Here is a 15110-nt window from a genome sequence, read left to right as displayed (position 1 = left end):
CATCCAAATACAATTTACGAAAGCGTGAAGTCGATAGTCATTTATCGTGTTGTGTTTGACACTGTTATTTTTCTAGTTGTTTCTGGTGATATTTTAGTAAAACTTACAGAAAATAGTGAAGAAACAGTTTATTCTTTTTATATAATCAGATATATTTAGGTGTCTTTTGAAGTTTTCAAGAACTTTGTCTAAAGTAATCAAGGGAACCAAGATTATAACGGTAATCAAAAGAATGTAATCTAGGGACAAAGACCAGACATGCAAAACAGACATAAACAACAAAAAACATAGAGTGACTAAAATCATACATACAAAGTAACAAAAGAAAATGAGCAACTTGGACGCCACTAAAAACTGGGATCATGGACCAAGTGCACGGATAGGGTAAGCGTCCTCTGCTTTTCTAGAAACACTCACTGAGTTGCTCATAAATAGGCAAGTCCGGGGTAGACAAACGAGAAAAGGAAAACTATGACACGGAGAACAAATCAGTTTTCATGGAGCAGATGGATACACCATAACGATCCACGAGTTCATGATGACGACCATAAAACTTCTGTAGTGATGACTTCAATCTTGTAGCAACGAAACCCTGTTCCGGAAGCCTATTTGTTAGAATTCTAGCGCGATACAAAAAAGTCTGCGTAGTCTCGACAAGCTCTGGCATAACGTATGAGTTGTGATGTGAACACTCCAAACGCAGGTGCTGAAGGGATGTTGCCACAGATGAAAGGAAAGTTGACAATTCTGAATGAAAAGTCATCACGTTTGTCGTAAAGTTTGGTCAATAGTTTTCTTTTCCCATCGATTTCTAAGTGTAGGTCAAAATATACAACTGACCTCACAGCGTCTGTACTATCCTTTTTCTCAAGTTCTTTGTGGTAGATGCGATGTATCAAATTCCCGAAATTAGGATTATTTAAAGTTAAAACGTCATCTATATATCGAAAACTGAGATTAAAGGATCTAGCTAAACGATATTCTTTCTTTCGGATCAGGTCAGTTATAAAGTCAGCCTCATCAGAGTGAAGGAATAGGTCAGCAAGTAAAGGAGCACAATTTGTTCCCATTGGAATGCCGAGCGTTTGTTGAAAAACGCGTCCACCACACTGAACAAATATGTTGTCGATTAAAAATTCCAGCATTTTGTAAACATCTTCTTCTGTATATTTGGAAGATGATATGGAATTATTTCTTACAAAGTAAGATGAATCTCTACCAAGAACTATATATTTGTATCTAGGTGTACCATCTTTTTTTGGAACAACAACGATGTATAATGTTTTTAAGTCGGAATTTTAACTGAGTATGGGGAATAGAAGTATACAGTGTTGAAAAATCATAGGTTTTAATGCTATTATATTCTTATAATAGTCTTGAACTGATTGTCTCCAAAAGATCTTTCGAATTTTTCAGGATCCACATTGAATTAATACCACTACGGGAGTAACAAGTGTTGTGGTCAAATTAGACACTGATTATGAGATATGAATTGATGAAAATAAATCAATTGCAACCAATCAAAGTTCCAGTCGGGGAATGTTTCAAACCAAGCAGAATCGACACAGTCCGTGATTCAGAGTTATGTAAGATATATAGCCTTGAACTAATACTGTAGGCTTTGTTGACAGAGAAACACACATGTTTTAGTTGACTTTACATGGTGTTATCCTTCTGACATTACTGTTATAAGACTGTTCTGTTAGATGTTTACATCTTTAAGGTAAGTATAAGCACATTGTCAACAGCTATAGCAGTATCCAAGACTCTTAAATGTTATCTTAGTTTATATAAACCTTTTGAACCTTCTGCAATATTACAAACATGTATTATATCTATCTTTTTACCGTAAACATCTAACGGTTTGACCTATATGTGTTTCAAACCAAACTACTTAACGACTAAAGGTCATAGTGTACCAGTTGTCGAAAGTAGTGTATGACGCCATAACGAACAATAACATTGTGACGTAATACCTTCGATCAGTTTAACATTTTCGACTTTTTGTGAGATTGATGTCAGAAGGTGAAACTCGTTTTCGTGCAAAATTCGTCTTTCAGATTTATAGCCTATGGACTTCAATTTAGAATGAAAAGGTTATTTTCTAAAATCAATGGATATATTCAAAGGCGTAGATTACGATAGGTCTCAAAACTATTTAAAAAATCTAAAAACCAGCAATATTGTAAACTTTTTACTTTAAGGCGGAAGATACGACTTGAAAACATCTTAGAAAACTAAAATAAGATTATTGCGTGGGACTGTGACAATTTCCATAACTTAACCCCTCTAATCTTTTGTTTATTCAAAAAGGCTTTTCTTTGTTTAAAGACATTTATGATCGGTACATTCAAACATTATTACGTTTCTACTATAATTATGTGATCAGTAGGTCTTTGGATATATTTAGCTCATAGTAACTCTTAACGTGTATCTAGGAATCATTGTATCATTAAAACAGAAAAAAAATATTTTGTTTTTCTCTTCAGAATAACAAAATCATTAGAGGTGTAGAAAACCCGATATAGTTTTATCGACAGATTAGTGAAAAGAAATTACGAAAATTTATACCACAAATTAGGTTGCTCCTGTTTCCGGACATATCAAAAGCAAACTAAGAGCCTCCGTGACATTTAAAAAAAATGTTGTTTTCTACTTCTTCACATGCAATAATTTACACATTTTTTGTTACTTTTGTTGTGGGGGCTTTTCAGCAGAAATTACTTTAAGATGTGCGTACACTTATTGATCACCCGTTGGTGATCTCTGAATGTATTAACAGTTTTATAAAGGTTGTACGATGCATTTGCCTGTTTCACCAATTCTGTTCTTTTTTCGTTTCTATGCTTTTAAAAATTTTATATCTAAAACAAACATTTTATATTTGCAATATGCACTGGGAATGACTAAATTTGATGTTAGCTATTTTTCAATTATGCATTTGGGATATTATATAATTATTATAAACTGTCGATTTATCACCTATGACGTCACGAAAATTACATTACAGTGCCGGTGCAAAAGTAATTTATCATGTATATGCAAATTCTTAATCAGAGTGGGAAATGGGAATTTTGTATAGGAGCTGCAAATTTCTGATGTGAAAACGGGTTAATAAGTTTAAAACATTCACTTGTATTTATTTGATTGAATTAAAAACTCTAGAACTTTTTTTGGCACTGAGTTGTAAATTGCGCAAAGTTTCATCAAAATAGGGGATGAGATGAGCAAACAACCGCTAATCAGAGGTGATCAGTGCTTGGATATCTGTTCGTGTAATAAATTCATTTAAACAAATGTGTGCAGAACGTTTGAAATACAAAAATACCAATCATATACAAAATGACCAACCGTATTCCGCACGGACATTTTGTAATTAGACGTCTCTGTTTTTTCTCTTATATATGATTCATCACAGGTTTACTAGAAGTTGAATAAAAACACACAAACATCCCCTTCTTAATCATTATCATAATAATGAATGGTAATAAGAAAATTACCAAACTGATAAAATCTAGGCAGTAGGCAAAAGGAAAGCCCGTACAACAAACGGCAATATCAGTGTAAAAACTTCTGGTAAACACCGCAATGGTTTTGACTTGGTACAGGCATTTCATAATGAAAGTTGGGTAAAACCAGGTTTTATAGCACGGTTAACACCCCACTCTTTCATTAAGCTTATTTTTTTCCGGTATATTTCAACACGAATATCCAGCCAAAATCCGTAAATTCAGTTCTCAAAACAGTACAGAAGATATGAAAGATAAATTAGTGAAAATGAAAAAGAACTAAATACAATGTACAATAAAATTTATGTAAATCAGAACCACAAGGTTCAAAATAAGCCTTGAATTGGAAAGGTGTCAACCTTTAGACACTTTGAAAATCCATCATCCTTAATTCATTTGTCAGGAAGAATGTTTTTCAACAAGATATGGATATCGGATATAAAATTTTAGGCAGCGTATGAAACGTATTTTCTAAAGGAAAACTTGGTCCAAATGCCTGTCTTTAATGCATCGATAGCGTCTTAAAAGTCAGAGTAGCCTCTGTTAGCTATGACATACCTTAACAACTGAGAAATATAAACGCCAAATGCGGGGAGGGGGCTGTATATTACTGCACAAGAAGGAGAAATCGAAAATTTTGAAATCAAAAACGTCTCGTTTGTCATATATATTTGTTATGAGATATCCACTGCCGTCTAACTATATACCTAGATACTAGTTCCGCCTTACATTGCGGTTTTTTGTCATATATCTTATGTTTTATCAATATGGCATTTCATGTCTTCAATTTTTAAATTTATCATTTATTCATTTTGTTTAAGCATCATCTTCAATTTTAATTTAAAGTTTTTTATATGTTCTCACTATATTTTACATGAAATTTGCTGAATAGAAATGACTCCGTTGCCTTGGAGGGAAGTTTGAAACATATATATTCTACGGTGAGTTTTTTTCACAGGTTAATCGTTTCTCAACAGAATTCCAAACTTACTGTCGCATAGATCTTTTCCCACAAATTTCTTTGGCCAACAAAAAATTATTCAGATAAATATGGAACCCGAAATTCTAAATAACTATTGACCAGTTCTCCATAATGAAGATATAGCTATGCCTTAAAGGTTGATAGTTGTTATTTGTAGAAAAGATCATAACGATGCTGATCGTCGCAAATCCTGTATAAACGATTCGATGTTAAAGTTATGATAACTCTTTCATCCAAATAATTCTTCAAGCTCGTCTTCATTTCTTGCGCTAATAACCCTGTTTATGAATCTATGCGTAAAAGGATTAGATCAAGATAATATGCATGATAGCGTGATAAATTACAAGTATCACTGAGGAATATAATCTATATTTGTTTGGGTACGTTCACTTCCTTTGCATTACTTCGTCAATAGGCAGAGTCGCCATTTTTGAATTCTTATTCTAATTATGCAAATATTTAAATAACTATCATTTAAGCGAATCGTTTACAATTGTGAAGTATTATGTTTACGAATGAAATGAAAATCTTATGAATCAAATACTTCGCTTGTTATTTGACATGCGTGGTTATGTTTTGACGAATATGTGTAGGGTACGACCTCATGTATTGCGAACTTAATGAAATAAGTCTACGAAAATGTAAATAGTGTGCTCTTCTATAATGATAGTTTAAATATAGACTCCGACCTTAATTGCTTAACTATTACTGACATATTTCAATACCGGTTTTGTGTATCAAAACAGTCAATAGCTTCCTTGCTATGGCGTTACAATAGTAATTTTTATCACCTGCTTGGTAACATTTTAAAGTTGTTACCCGAGCATTGACTGCACTTTTCGCAAGCGTTACAGGAACCTCCTACAAATCAAACCGTTTAATAAGTACAATTATTCTGTATAAACATATGAATAGAGTAAGTAAATGAACCAAGATTATTGTCGAAATCTAAAGAAAGAAATCCAAAAAGATAATACATTGAAAACAGACACACAACAAAGAGCACAAAATAACCAAAATAGTACACACAAAGTAACAACAGTGAATTAGCAACTCGGACATTAGAAAATTACGGGTGTATATTAACTATTATTTACTGTATTGTGAATGAAAATAAAAAATGTTTATATTTAAAGACTATTGAGGACACATATCAAAGTTTTAAAGGGGTAAACCTTTAAAAAAAGTTTAAGGATCAAGAAAAAGAAAAGAAACATAATAAATTAAAATAATTTAAAAAAAAAGCATGACGGCATTGCTTTTAGAAATAAGTCGTGTTTTATACGCTTTGACAGTCTAGTTAGATAAATTAGGCATGTCTATGTGTCTGTTTTTTTTTGTTTTTGTTGGTTTTGTATTTGTTTTTGTTGTTTTCACCGTACAATAATTAATGTATAAGGGTACTAACGAAACGACCTACATAAAAAAAGTCACGTCTTTTTTATGTTTTCGTTTTAAATTTATATTTTTGATTTTTAAAAAAAAGAACATGACATAATCAGCTAAGCATGTGCGTTCTAGATCTTTTGGGTACTATTTCTATAGGGTTAACTAAATATTTCCTGACCTGGTGATGGAAAAGATATGCTTATATTCAGAATGTTTTTTTTTATTCCAGGCATTTTTTTTTAAATCAGTATATGTAATTTTAAATTTGTGTGTCATTAGTAGATAAAGGGGGGATTTGAACCTACACATTCAATATCTGCTTCAAAAAAGAAAAGAAAATTAAACGGTATTGGTCATGATTTTGATCACGTTCTTAGTTAGGAAAATGAAGATCTAACTTAAAAAAGCAAGTTTATAGCTCCATCGTTATTTAAAAAAATACATAGTACCGTACTGCCTACAGAAAATGTTCGTCACTCATACGATGCTGTTTCTATAGGGTTAACTAAATATTTCCTGGGAAACAGTACCGTACTGCCTACAGAAAATGTTCGTCACTCATACGGTGCTGTTTCTATAGGGTGAACTAAATATTTCCTGGGAAACATAGTACCGTACTGCCTACAGAAAATGTTCGTCACTCATACTTAATATTTGAAATACAGTTTTTCATACTTTGGTAGTCGGTAAAGATTGACCATCTAAATCTTAAGTAAATAAAAGGATTTTCTCTTGACAACACCCACCTACGAATATTTAGTGAACAGAAGATGCTTTAACTGATCACAAGCATGGACGGCTTACTTCTCAAAGTTTTCGTTGCAGGTAAAAAAACTAATCTGTAGTGTTTTTTGAATTTGATGTAAAAGAAATATAACCAATTAATCTTTTACTTTTGGATTTTTTTGTAATGAAAATTAGAACTACATGATTTTTCTCATTTTTGATATTTTATAAGAAATATATATAATTTTACCAAATACTTTCGAAATACCACAAGTCATATTCTACATATCTATTTTACTTTTGATATATTTCATAATATAGCGGTGATTTCCAACTTTCTGAGTTTTGTCCTGATATTGCAATTTCTGATACGGACTTCCTTTTGATTACTGGTTTGATTTTATCAGTCCGGTAATTTTGTTATTCTAATATGACGTGCTTCAAAACTCTTTAGACCACAGCCATGGTAAAAAAAGTGATAAACACATGACCAACATTTTGTGCAACACATAGGCTCCGTCTATTAAAAGATATGAACAGACTAGTCCTATTAGAATCAAAATGAATCATGTAAACTCCATTTTATCATTGTTTTACCACGGACAGGACATTTATTTCGTTATTTAACCCTTTGTTATCGCTCGAGGTAAAACAATGCCAACCAGTGGTAAAACAATATTAAAATAGAATGTCCTTGATTCATTTCGTAATTATCCTTCATATATCCTTCAAGAAATACTGTATGTACAGACATTTTCAATACCGATGATTCGACATTTCTATGAATGTCTGATTATAATTAAGTTATAAAAATAGGTGATGTGGTATGATTGTCAATGAGATGGTTGTCGATTTATACAATTCTGAAATTTTAAACATCATTAACACAAGTAATGTCATTGTATTGTTATAGTTCTAGCTTTCGAGATAACCACAGCAATTCCAACCAAGAGACATGCTACGAAATCTAGTCCGTTCAGCTGTTATTCCTGTATAGACCTTCCTGAACATGAAACATGTAATCAAACAACTGTTTGCCAGAAGAGTCACGTATGTCATTTAAAATAAATAAAGGCACTGTGCAAAAATCGCAATTATAAAAAAAAATCATGATAGATTTACTTTGTAACAGATTGCTTTAGATTAATAGCACAATATTTGTAGATTATCGGTAAACAAAGTGTACTGTTATAACGATTCCAAGTTGAAAAAAAACTGTTGTAACAAATATTATGACAATACAATGCATGGGTATTTGAGAGAGTTATCAAGACAACCAAGAATCTAGCGGAAATCAAAAGAAAGTATTCCAGAAAATATTTATTCATACAAGTATTTCATTAAGGTTTTGATATTCGATACCTGATATTGTTTCGAGTTTCAAAGTTTTTTTGTTTCTACAGGAGCACTGCATGACACAATACCATTACGAAGAAGATGGAACCTTACTTGTAACGACAGGATGTAGTCACATGCATGTAAATAATATTCTAGAACGTATTTGTTTATTTTTTTTAATAAGTATTAGAAAAATATACCAAATCGTGAAAAATGGGACGTGTCAAAATACCAATACGTGGTCGTAAAAAGAGTTGTTACCTACATACAAAGTAAAAACTGAAGATAAGGTAAACAAAACGTAACATGAAAAACTAAAGCACAGCAAAATGAACAAATAAAAATTAAAAAAAGGAAATGAGTGTTATCAGGTGTTCCGGAAGAGAAACCATGCCCTGTTTCGGCAGCGGCAATGCAATGATTACTAAACAACACTATTTGCAAATTTTTATTTGCAATATTTAAAACAGTACTATGACATTTTTTGTCATATGGTCGATGCGTATCTAATTACAAAAAAGAACTTTGCTCATTGATACACTTATGCTACAACCAATACTATTATGCCGTTTTTTATATTTAAAAAATGTTATAATTTTAAGACATGCGCATGACATTTTATCCGCACTAAGCTGTTTGTATTTTTTTCATTATATATTTACGATGTTACTCACCTAATAAATTTGTAGGACAACACCTTATATTTGTTCTGTTTTACATGTTTGGATACTTGGTCTTTAATAATTACCAATCTAGAAAGGACTTATATCTATATATAATATATTTTCAGAGTAGGCAGTTCTTAATTGTTATGTTACATATGTTTAATATAATAAAACTTTATAGTAAAATAACTTGAAGATACGTAAAATATAAACACACATAGTTGGAATACGTTAAATTAGAAACAGAACGTCTCTGTTAGCAAATATACATACTATATTCTGATATTCACGTAACTGGTTCAGCGAATAGAAATCAAGATTAAACACACCATGTGTAATGTGATTTTATATGTTATAATTTGATATATCTTTCAAAACTCCTTTTAAGTACTGGCCATATAAAAGATAATATTCTAACGATTACTAAATGTATTTTCGTTACCAAAGTTTTGCCTTTATCAATAAGATTTGCATGAACAAAGAAGAAAATAATGCTGATGAATGCTATTGGGACGAGACAGGGGAGTGGGAAGGTTCGTGTACGTTCTGTTGCAAAGACAACATGTGTAATTTGAAGGAGAGGACAGAGGCAAATGATGATGATAAAGATGATTGTGGTAATTTGATTTTTTTTATATGTCCAAGATTTTGTAGATAATTATATGTCATTAGAAAATCTTAATTTGCTCTTCAAATGATTTTGTTCTGAAGAAGTGAGGTAGATATACTGAAAAGTACAACAGAAAATATTTCGAATCAAAGAAAAGATACGGATAACAAATATAACTTTTACTCTTTTTTAATGAACCTTACTTATCCGATCGAGGCCGACGAAATTTAATCTGCAGCTATAAATAGTAATACCGGTTCCGTCCGAAAAAATAATTAATATTCATACCTTTACGGAAAAGAGCACTTTTTGTTCTTTCATTAAAATCGAATCTCCCTTTTATAACATGATAATAGTATCCAATTTTTTAAAAAAAGTTCATCAAGACGACTCTATTCGCAAATTGATACAGGGAAGATATGTAAACGTATAGAAAGGTCTGAAAAATTCCCAACGATGTTAGAAATGTCAAATTTGCGAAGCAAATGTTTGGTTGTTCCTTCCGTGGGACTCGAACTCGTACCGCTTTGACATCTATGGCAACACCGCCTGCACAAAGTCCAGCGCCCTAGACCACTCTTCTTTGACAGTTCTAACATCGTTGGGAATTTTTGCAGTGTAGCGAATAGAGTCCTCACATTCTGCGACGTTGTATAATATTGATTTGTTGTGATATGCATCATTAATTTGATCCTCTATCCTACATAATAACACCTAGATGAACTGTCCCGTACTACCATACATCGTGTACTAAGTTACAGCCCTAGATTAATCCTACGAGGAGGAATGACCCGGCCAGCGAAAGCTATATTTTTATATAGTCGAGCTGGCCGAGTGGTCTAGGGCGCTGAACTTGGTGCAGGCGGTGTTGCCATAGATGTCACAGCGGTACAAGTTCGAGTCCCGCGGAGGGAACGACCAAAAATTTGCTTCGCAAATTTGACAGTTCTAACATCGTTGGGAAATTTTCCAGACCTTTCTATACGTTTACATATCTTCCCACTATCAATTTGCGAATAGAGTCTGAGACGTTTATATAAATATATATTTCCCAAATTTGACAGTTCTAACATCGTTGGGAATTTTTCAGACCTTTCTATATATATATATATATATAACAGTATACATGTCCGCAGTTTACAGAGTATCGTAGATTAGATCGGTATATCAGTCGAGTATGTGGATACAACATCTTTGATTTTTTCACATTTTTTATTGCTTACATGCTTCTCAATATCTTGTTATAAACATTTCTGCGAAATTATTTGGGAACGAAAGGGGAACATTGTTTGTTTCATTTTTATTTTTAATATTGGAAATTTAGATAAAGTATACGAGTGCGTTTGTTCACATTGTCACTATTCTACATCATACCTACTCTTTACACCTGCAGTTTTAACCAATTATTTGTGTTCCTTTTATGAATGTATTTACACTATTGCAGATGGTAATCGCAGGGATGGGGGCAACAATTGTAAAAAACCAAGTTCAAAAGCAACTAAACCTTCATCGAAAGGAAAACCTAATTCTAAAGGAAAACCTAATTCTAAAGGAAAACCCAATTCAAAGGCAACCAAGCCTTCATCTAAAGGTAAACCAAATTCAAAAGGAAAACCCAACTCAAAGGCAACTAAACCGGCGTCACATGGAAAACCCAACTCAAAGGCAACTAAACCGGCGTCACATGGAAAGCCGAATTCTAAGGCAACTAAACCTAATTCAAGACCTAAACCAACAAGGCCATCGAACAGCAGACCATCAAAACCCGGAAAACCCAGTAGACCACAAAAACCACAGACAAACCCACCCGCCACACAAGCACCTGTCACCAGACCACCTGCTACACAGGCCCCTCAAACAAACCCGCCAGCCACTCAAGCACCCCAGACACAACCTCCTGCAACCCAAGCCCCTCAGACAAAACCCCCCGCCTCTAACTCTCCTGCTACAACCAAGGCTCCCCTTAACAGACCTGGTGGTGGAACCAGCAGCGGTGGAAATTCTTGGCATGGGGACTCATCAAGTATAGAACATAGCGGAAACAATAAACCATGTCATTCGCACAACGGTCGGCCGTGTTGTAAAAACCATGGCCCATCAATCAACGTCGACGTTCATGTTCATATAGACGGAGGGAATATAGGCATCGATTGTCCATTGTGTAGTGGCGGGGGTGGACAGAAAACTCCGGCACCGTCTGGAAACAAGAACACTAGTAAGTAACCGTAAGTTTAGTATCTGTATCCTCAAAGAAAAGGCAACCATTCAAAGTAAAAAGCAGACAGCTACATCTAATGTCTGAATTGATATAAAATAATTCTGCTCTTTTTTTATCGAAACTCTCGATGCAATACCAATCTGTCCATGTATATCTAGCAAATCTTTGCTAGTAAACAAAATCTCGACAGTGTACCATTTTTGGTGCCGACAAGACAAGGCCATGTACTGTTTTACATTAATATTATATGTCATTTTCAAAAAACATTGATATATTTTCACAACTATGTAAGACAAACAATGTGTAGAAATATAATAACTCGGACTCCACAAAAAACAGTGAGCATTAACCAGATCTACTGGTAGGGTAAAAGTCCTCTGCTTTTCTAGAAAAGCCCGCAGTGTTGCTAATAAAAAAAGTCCAGGGTAGACGAAAGAGGAAAAGAAAACTATGACACGTTGAACAAATCAGTTTTCATGGTGTAGATTGATACACCGTAACGACCCATAAAATAGACTTCAAACAATTGAAATTGAATTTTTCCCATGTCATTTGTTATGTTTACTTCATGCCTTTAAATTCTGACTTTCATATTTGAAATAGATGTTTGTATGTTAATTATAACAAGGTCTTTATATGAGTCAAGAAATATTCGTAAACAGTGTTTTAACCTTTGGGTTATCAGTGGTTGTCAATGGCTAATTGCATTAAATAATTTCTACACCAGACAACAACATGATGTTTCTAGAATTCAAATCAAACATATGGATAGATCCAAATGAAATTGACTGACAGTGCAACTTATGAATTTGTGCACGCTTTATTTTAATATAGTGTCACTTATTATACATGTTATAGCTAATTATTCTTTTCGCATGTAAGAAAAGCATTCGAGCAGACCGAGAGTAGTTGCAACTAATAAATGAGTAAATTACATGATTTCTGAAATTATTACTTTGGGGAAAAATGGAAAGAAAAAAATCAATTTCCATATTCGAAGTAAACAAAATTTCTCAAAAGGAATTCAATTTAAAGATATCTCTTTTATCAGTTGCAGTGCCGCCTAGCACTGTAAGGGCAAAGGTCAATCCTCCAACTCCTCTACCGACTAATTCGCCAGTAATAACCAGTCAAACTACAGAACGACCAACGACAGAGAAATCGACTACAATCAAATATCCTCCAACGACAGAAAAGCCAACTACAATAAAAACTCCACCATCAACGACAGAATCTACGACAATCAATAATCAAGTTACAACAAAAATACAATCAACAATTAAAACATCTTCGTCTTCAATATCAACTACAAAAGATAAACCGACAACAGTGAAGAATCCTCCCACAACCGAACAACCAACAACTGTAAATACTCCACCCTCTACCGAAAAACCCACAACTGTAAAGACTCCACCCACTACCGAACAACCAACAACTGTAAAGACTCCACCCTCTACCGAACAACCAACGACTGTAAATACTCCACCCTCTACCGAAAAACCCACAACTGTAAAGACTCCACCCACTACCGAACAACCTACGACCGTGAAAACTCCACCAAGTACAGAGTTTCCAACAACTGTTAAAACTCCACCATCTTCAGATAATCCAACTACAGCAAAACTTTCACCCTCTGTACAACAGTCAACGACAATGAATGCAAGCCCAGTTATGAAGAATTCAGCATCATCAACTGCAAAACCAACAACAGAAAAACCAACTTCTTTACAACCAACCTCCGATAAACCAACAACCTTGCAACCAACCACTGGCAAACCAACAACTTTACAACCTACCACTGGTAAGCCAACGTCTTTACAACCAACAACTGACAAATCAACTTCTTTACAACCAACCACAGACAAACCGACAACTTTACAACCAACCACTGGTAAGCCAACTTCTTTACAACCAACCACTGATAAACCAACAACGTTACAACGAACCACTGAAAAACCAACTTCTTTACAACCAACCACAGACAAACCGACAACCTTGCAACCAACCATTGATAAGCCAACTTCTGTTATTCAAATTTCAGGCGCCCCAGCTACATCTCCTAACCTCACAACTGCAAAGGCAACTACAATGCAACCAACTTCAGCTAAACTGACAACAGTACAACCAACAACCGCAAAACCGACAACAGTACAACCTACAACCGCACATCCGACAACAGTACAACCAACAACTGCAAAACCGAGTACAGTTCAACCTACCACGGCAAAGCCGACGACAGCTCAGCCAACTGTACCAACTACACAACCAAAGCCAAGTCTGTATTTTTATACACTTGCAGTAAATGATAACTTAAATTAGCACCTAGCTTTTAAATATCGTACAAAATTGATTTGATGCTCCATTTTTCACTTTGTAACCTAAACATGTTCATGAAATATGAAAAAAAGGAAAGTACAGTCTACATATGAGCTTTTGTATTATTATTTATATTTCTAATAAAGATAACAGTTAGTATGTTGATACTTTGACAACTTGTACTTATTGAGTCGCACACGTCTGATTATTCATTTTAAACCTCCCCAGTAGGTGGAATTCGTTCAAAGGGAAACAACAGAAACCACATTTTTTCTTAGTGGTGTCTCTTCTTTTACGGCATATGCATACATGGTAAAAAACATAGTTACAAACCAAAATTATAATCTACTCTAAACATGTCAATTTCAATTATAGCCTTCAACTGTTATACCTGTAAAGACCAATCATGCCAAAAACAAGAATTAACCAACTGTGCCTCGGGATCGGAATATTGTATGACAACTATTGTACAAGATAAAGACGGAAGGCGTCAATTTACAAAAGGGTAAGATTTAGCACATTTATTGATCAATTAGTTATCGACACAAAGAAATAAAACTATCTTTATACTTATATATCATATCGTTACACCAGGTTTTTCTCTTGACTTTCATTCTCTGAGAGATACTACCGTACTATATAGATGCTTTTGTAATTGAAAATTTCTACCTCTGTTTTTGTTTTCATTGAAACGTTCATGACTTTGATTAATAAGACTTCGGAATAGTCAAAAATAGATGAAATGATAGGATAATAATTATGTAGTGGATTTTTTTAAACATATAGTTTGAATTTTTTTTATAAACTGATAGTAGTATTTTTCAAAATCATGTTTTTGAGTATCTCTGAATCTCATTCTTTACTGCAACGTCGAAATAACACTCTAAACTATATATTTTTTCAGATGTGTAACGGAAAGCGTATGTAAGAACAAATGGTGGTTAGCTACTGCACCTAATCCCGACTGTTTGCTCAATATGGATGACAATCCAACAGGTCTACAAAACCAACCTATGACCTGCAGTTTCTGTTGTATTACTAAGGAATGTAACAAACAAGCTGTGCCTGAATTTACCTCATTTTATACCGCTTCGCGGAGGCGATAAATTTTAATAAACTATATTCCAATGATGTCTTTTTTATATATTATTTACCGACAATCTATACATGTATCAAGAAAAAGTGGTTTTATATTATATTGTGTTGATAATCTCAAGCAACTGATGTTCTAACATATTAGGTTATTTGTACATAGTATTATAATTTGACTTGAAAATTTTGAATTAGTGAAAAAAAAATTCATACCGTATATTCCAAATGTTGAATACCGAAAAAGAAATAATTCAGAAGGTACTTA

General features: G+C 33.6%; 1 protein-coding gene across 2 annotated transcripts; it reads left to right on the top strand.

The window, feature by feature from the left end:
- Nucleotides 1-6649: 6649 nt before the first annotated feature.
- Nucleotides 6650-15013, top strand: LOC148611625 (uncharacterized). Of its 2 annotated transcripts, XM_088592351.1 has the most exons (9): nt 6650-6705; nt 7520-7656; nt 8010-8084; nt 9076-9226; nt 10664-11434; nt 12489-13238; nt 13479-13712; nt 14129-14258; nt 14658-15013. In XM_088592351.1, the coding sequence occupies exons 1-9, from the start codon at nt 6672-6674 to the stop codon at nt 14857-14859; spliced, it is 2484 nt and encodes an 827-aa protein (XP_088448477.1). In that variant the 5' UTR covers nt 6650-6671; the 3' UTR covers nt 14860-15013. The 2 variants fall into 2 exon arrangements, with proteins under 2 accessions (XP_088448477.1, XP_088448476.1); XM_088592350.1 differs by having other exon boundaries at nt 12489-13712.
- Nucleotides 15014-15110: the final 97 nt, after the last annotated feature.

This window comes from Perna viridis, chromosome 7 (genome assembly GCF_037379345.1).
Source record: "Perna viridis isolate PV_CMFRI_1.1 ecotype Kerala chromosome 7, ASM3737934v1, whole genome shotgun sequence".
NCBI lineage: Eukaryota > Metazoa > Mollusca > Bivalvia > Mytilida > Mytilidae > Perna > Perna viridis.
Note: the sequence above shows the minus strand (reverse complement) of the source record. Positions and strands in the feature narration are given on the sequence as shown.

Bases quoted from the DNA above. Each gene is read 5' to 3' on its own strand.
- LOC148611625 (XM_088592350.1), top strand. From the start codon at position 6,672: ATGGACGGCTTACTTCTCAAAGTTTTCGTTGCAG. The intron at 7,657-8,009 runs GTATGTCATTTA...TTGTTTCTACAG, and splicing joins CTGTTTGCCAGAAGAGTCAC to GAGCACTGCATGACACAATA. The intron at 11,435-12,488 runs GTAAGTAACCGT...CTCTTTTATCAG, and splicing joins GTCTGGAAACAAGAACACTA to TTGCAGTGCCGCCTAGCACT.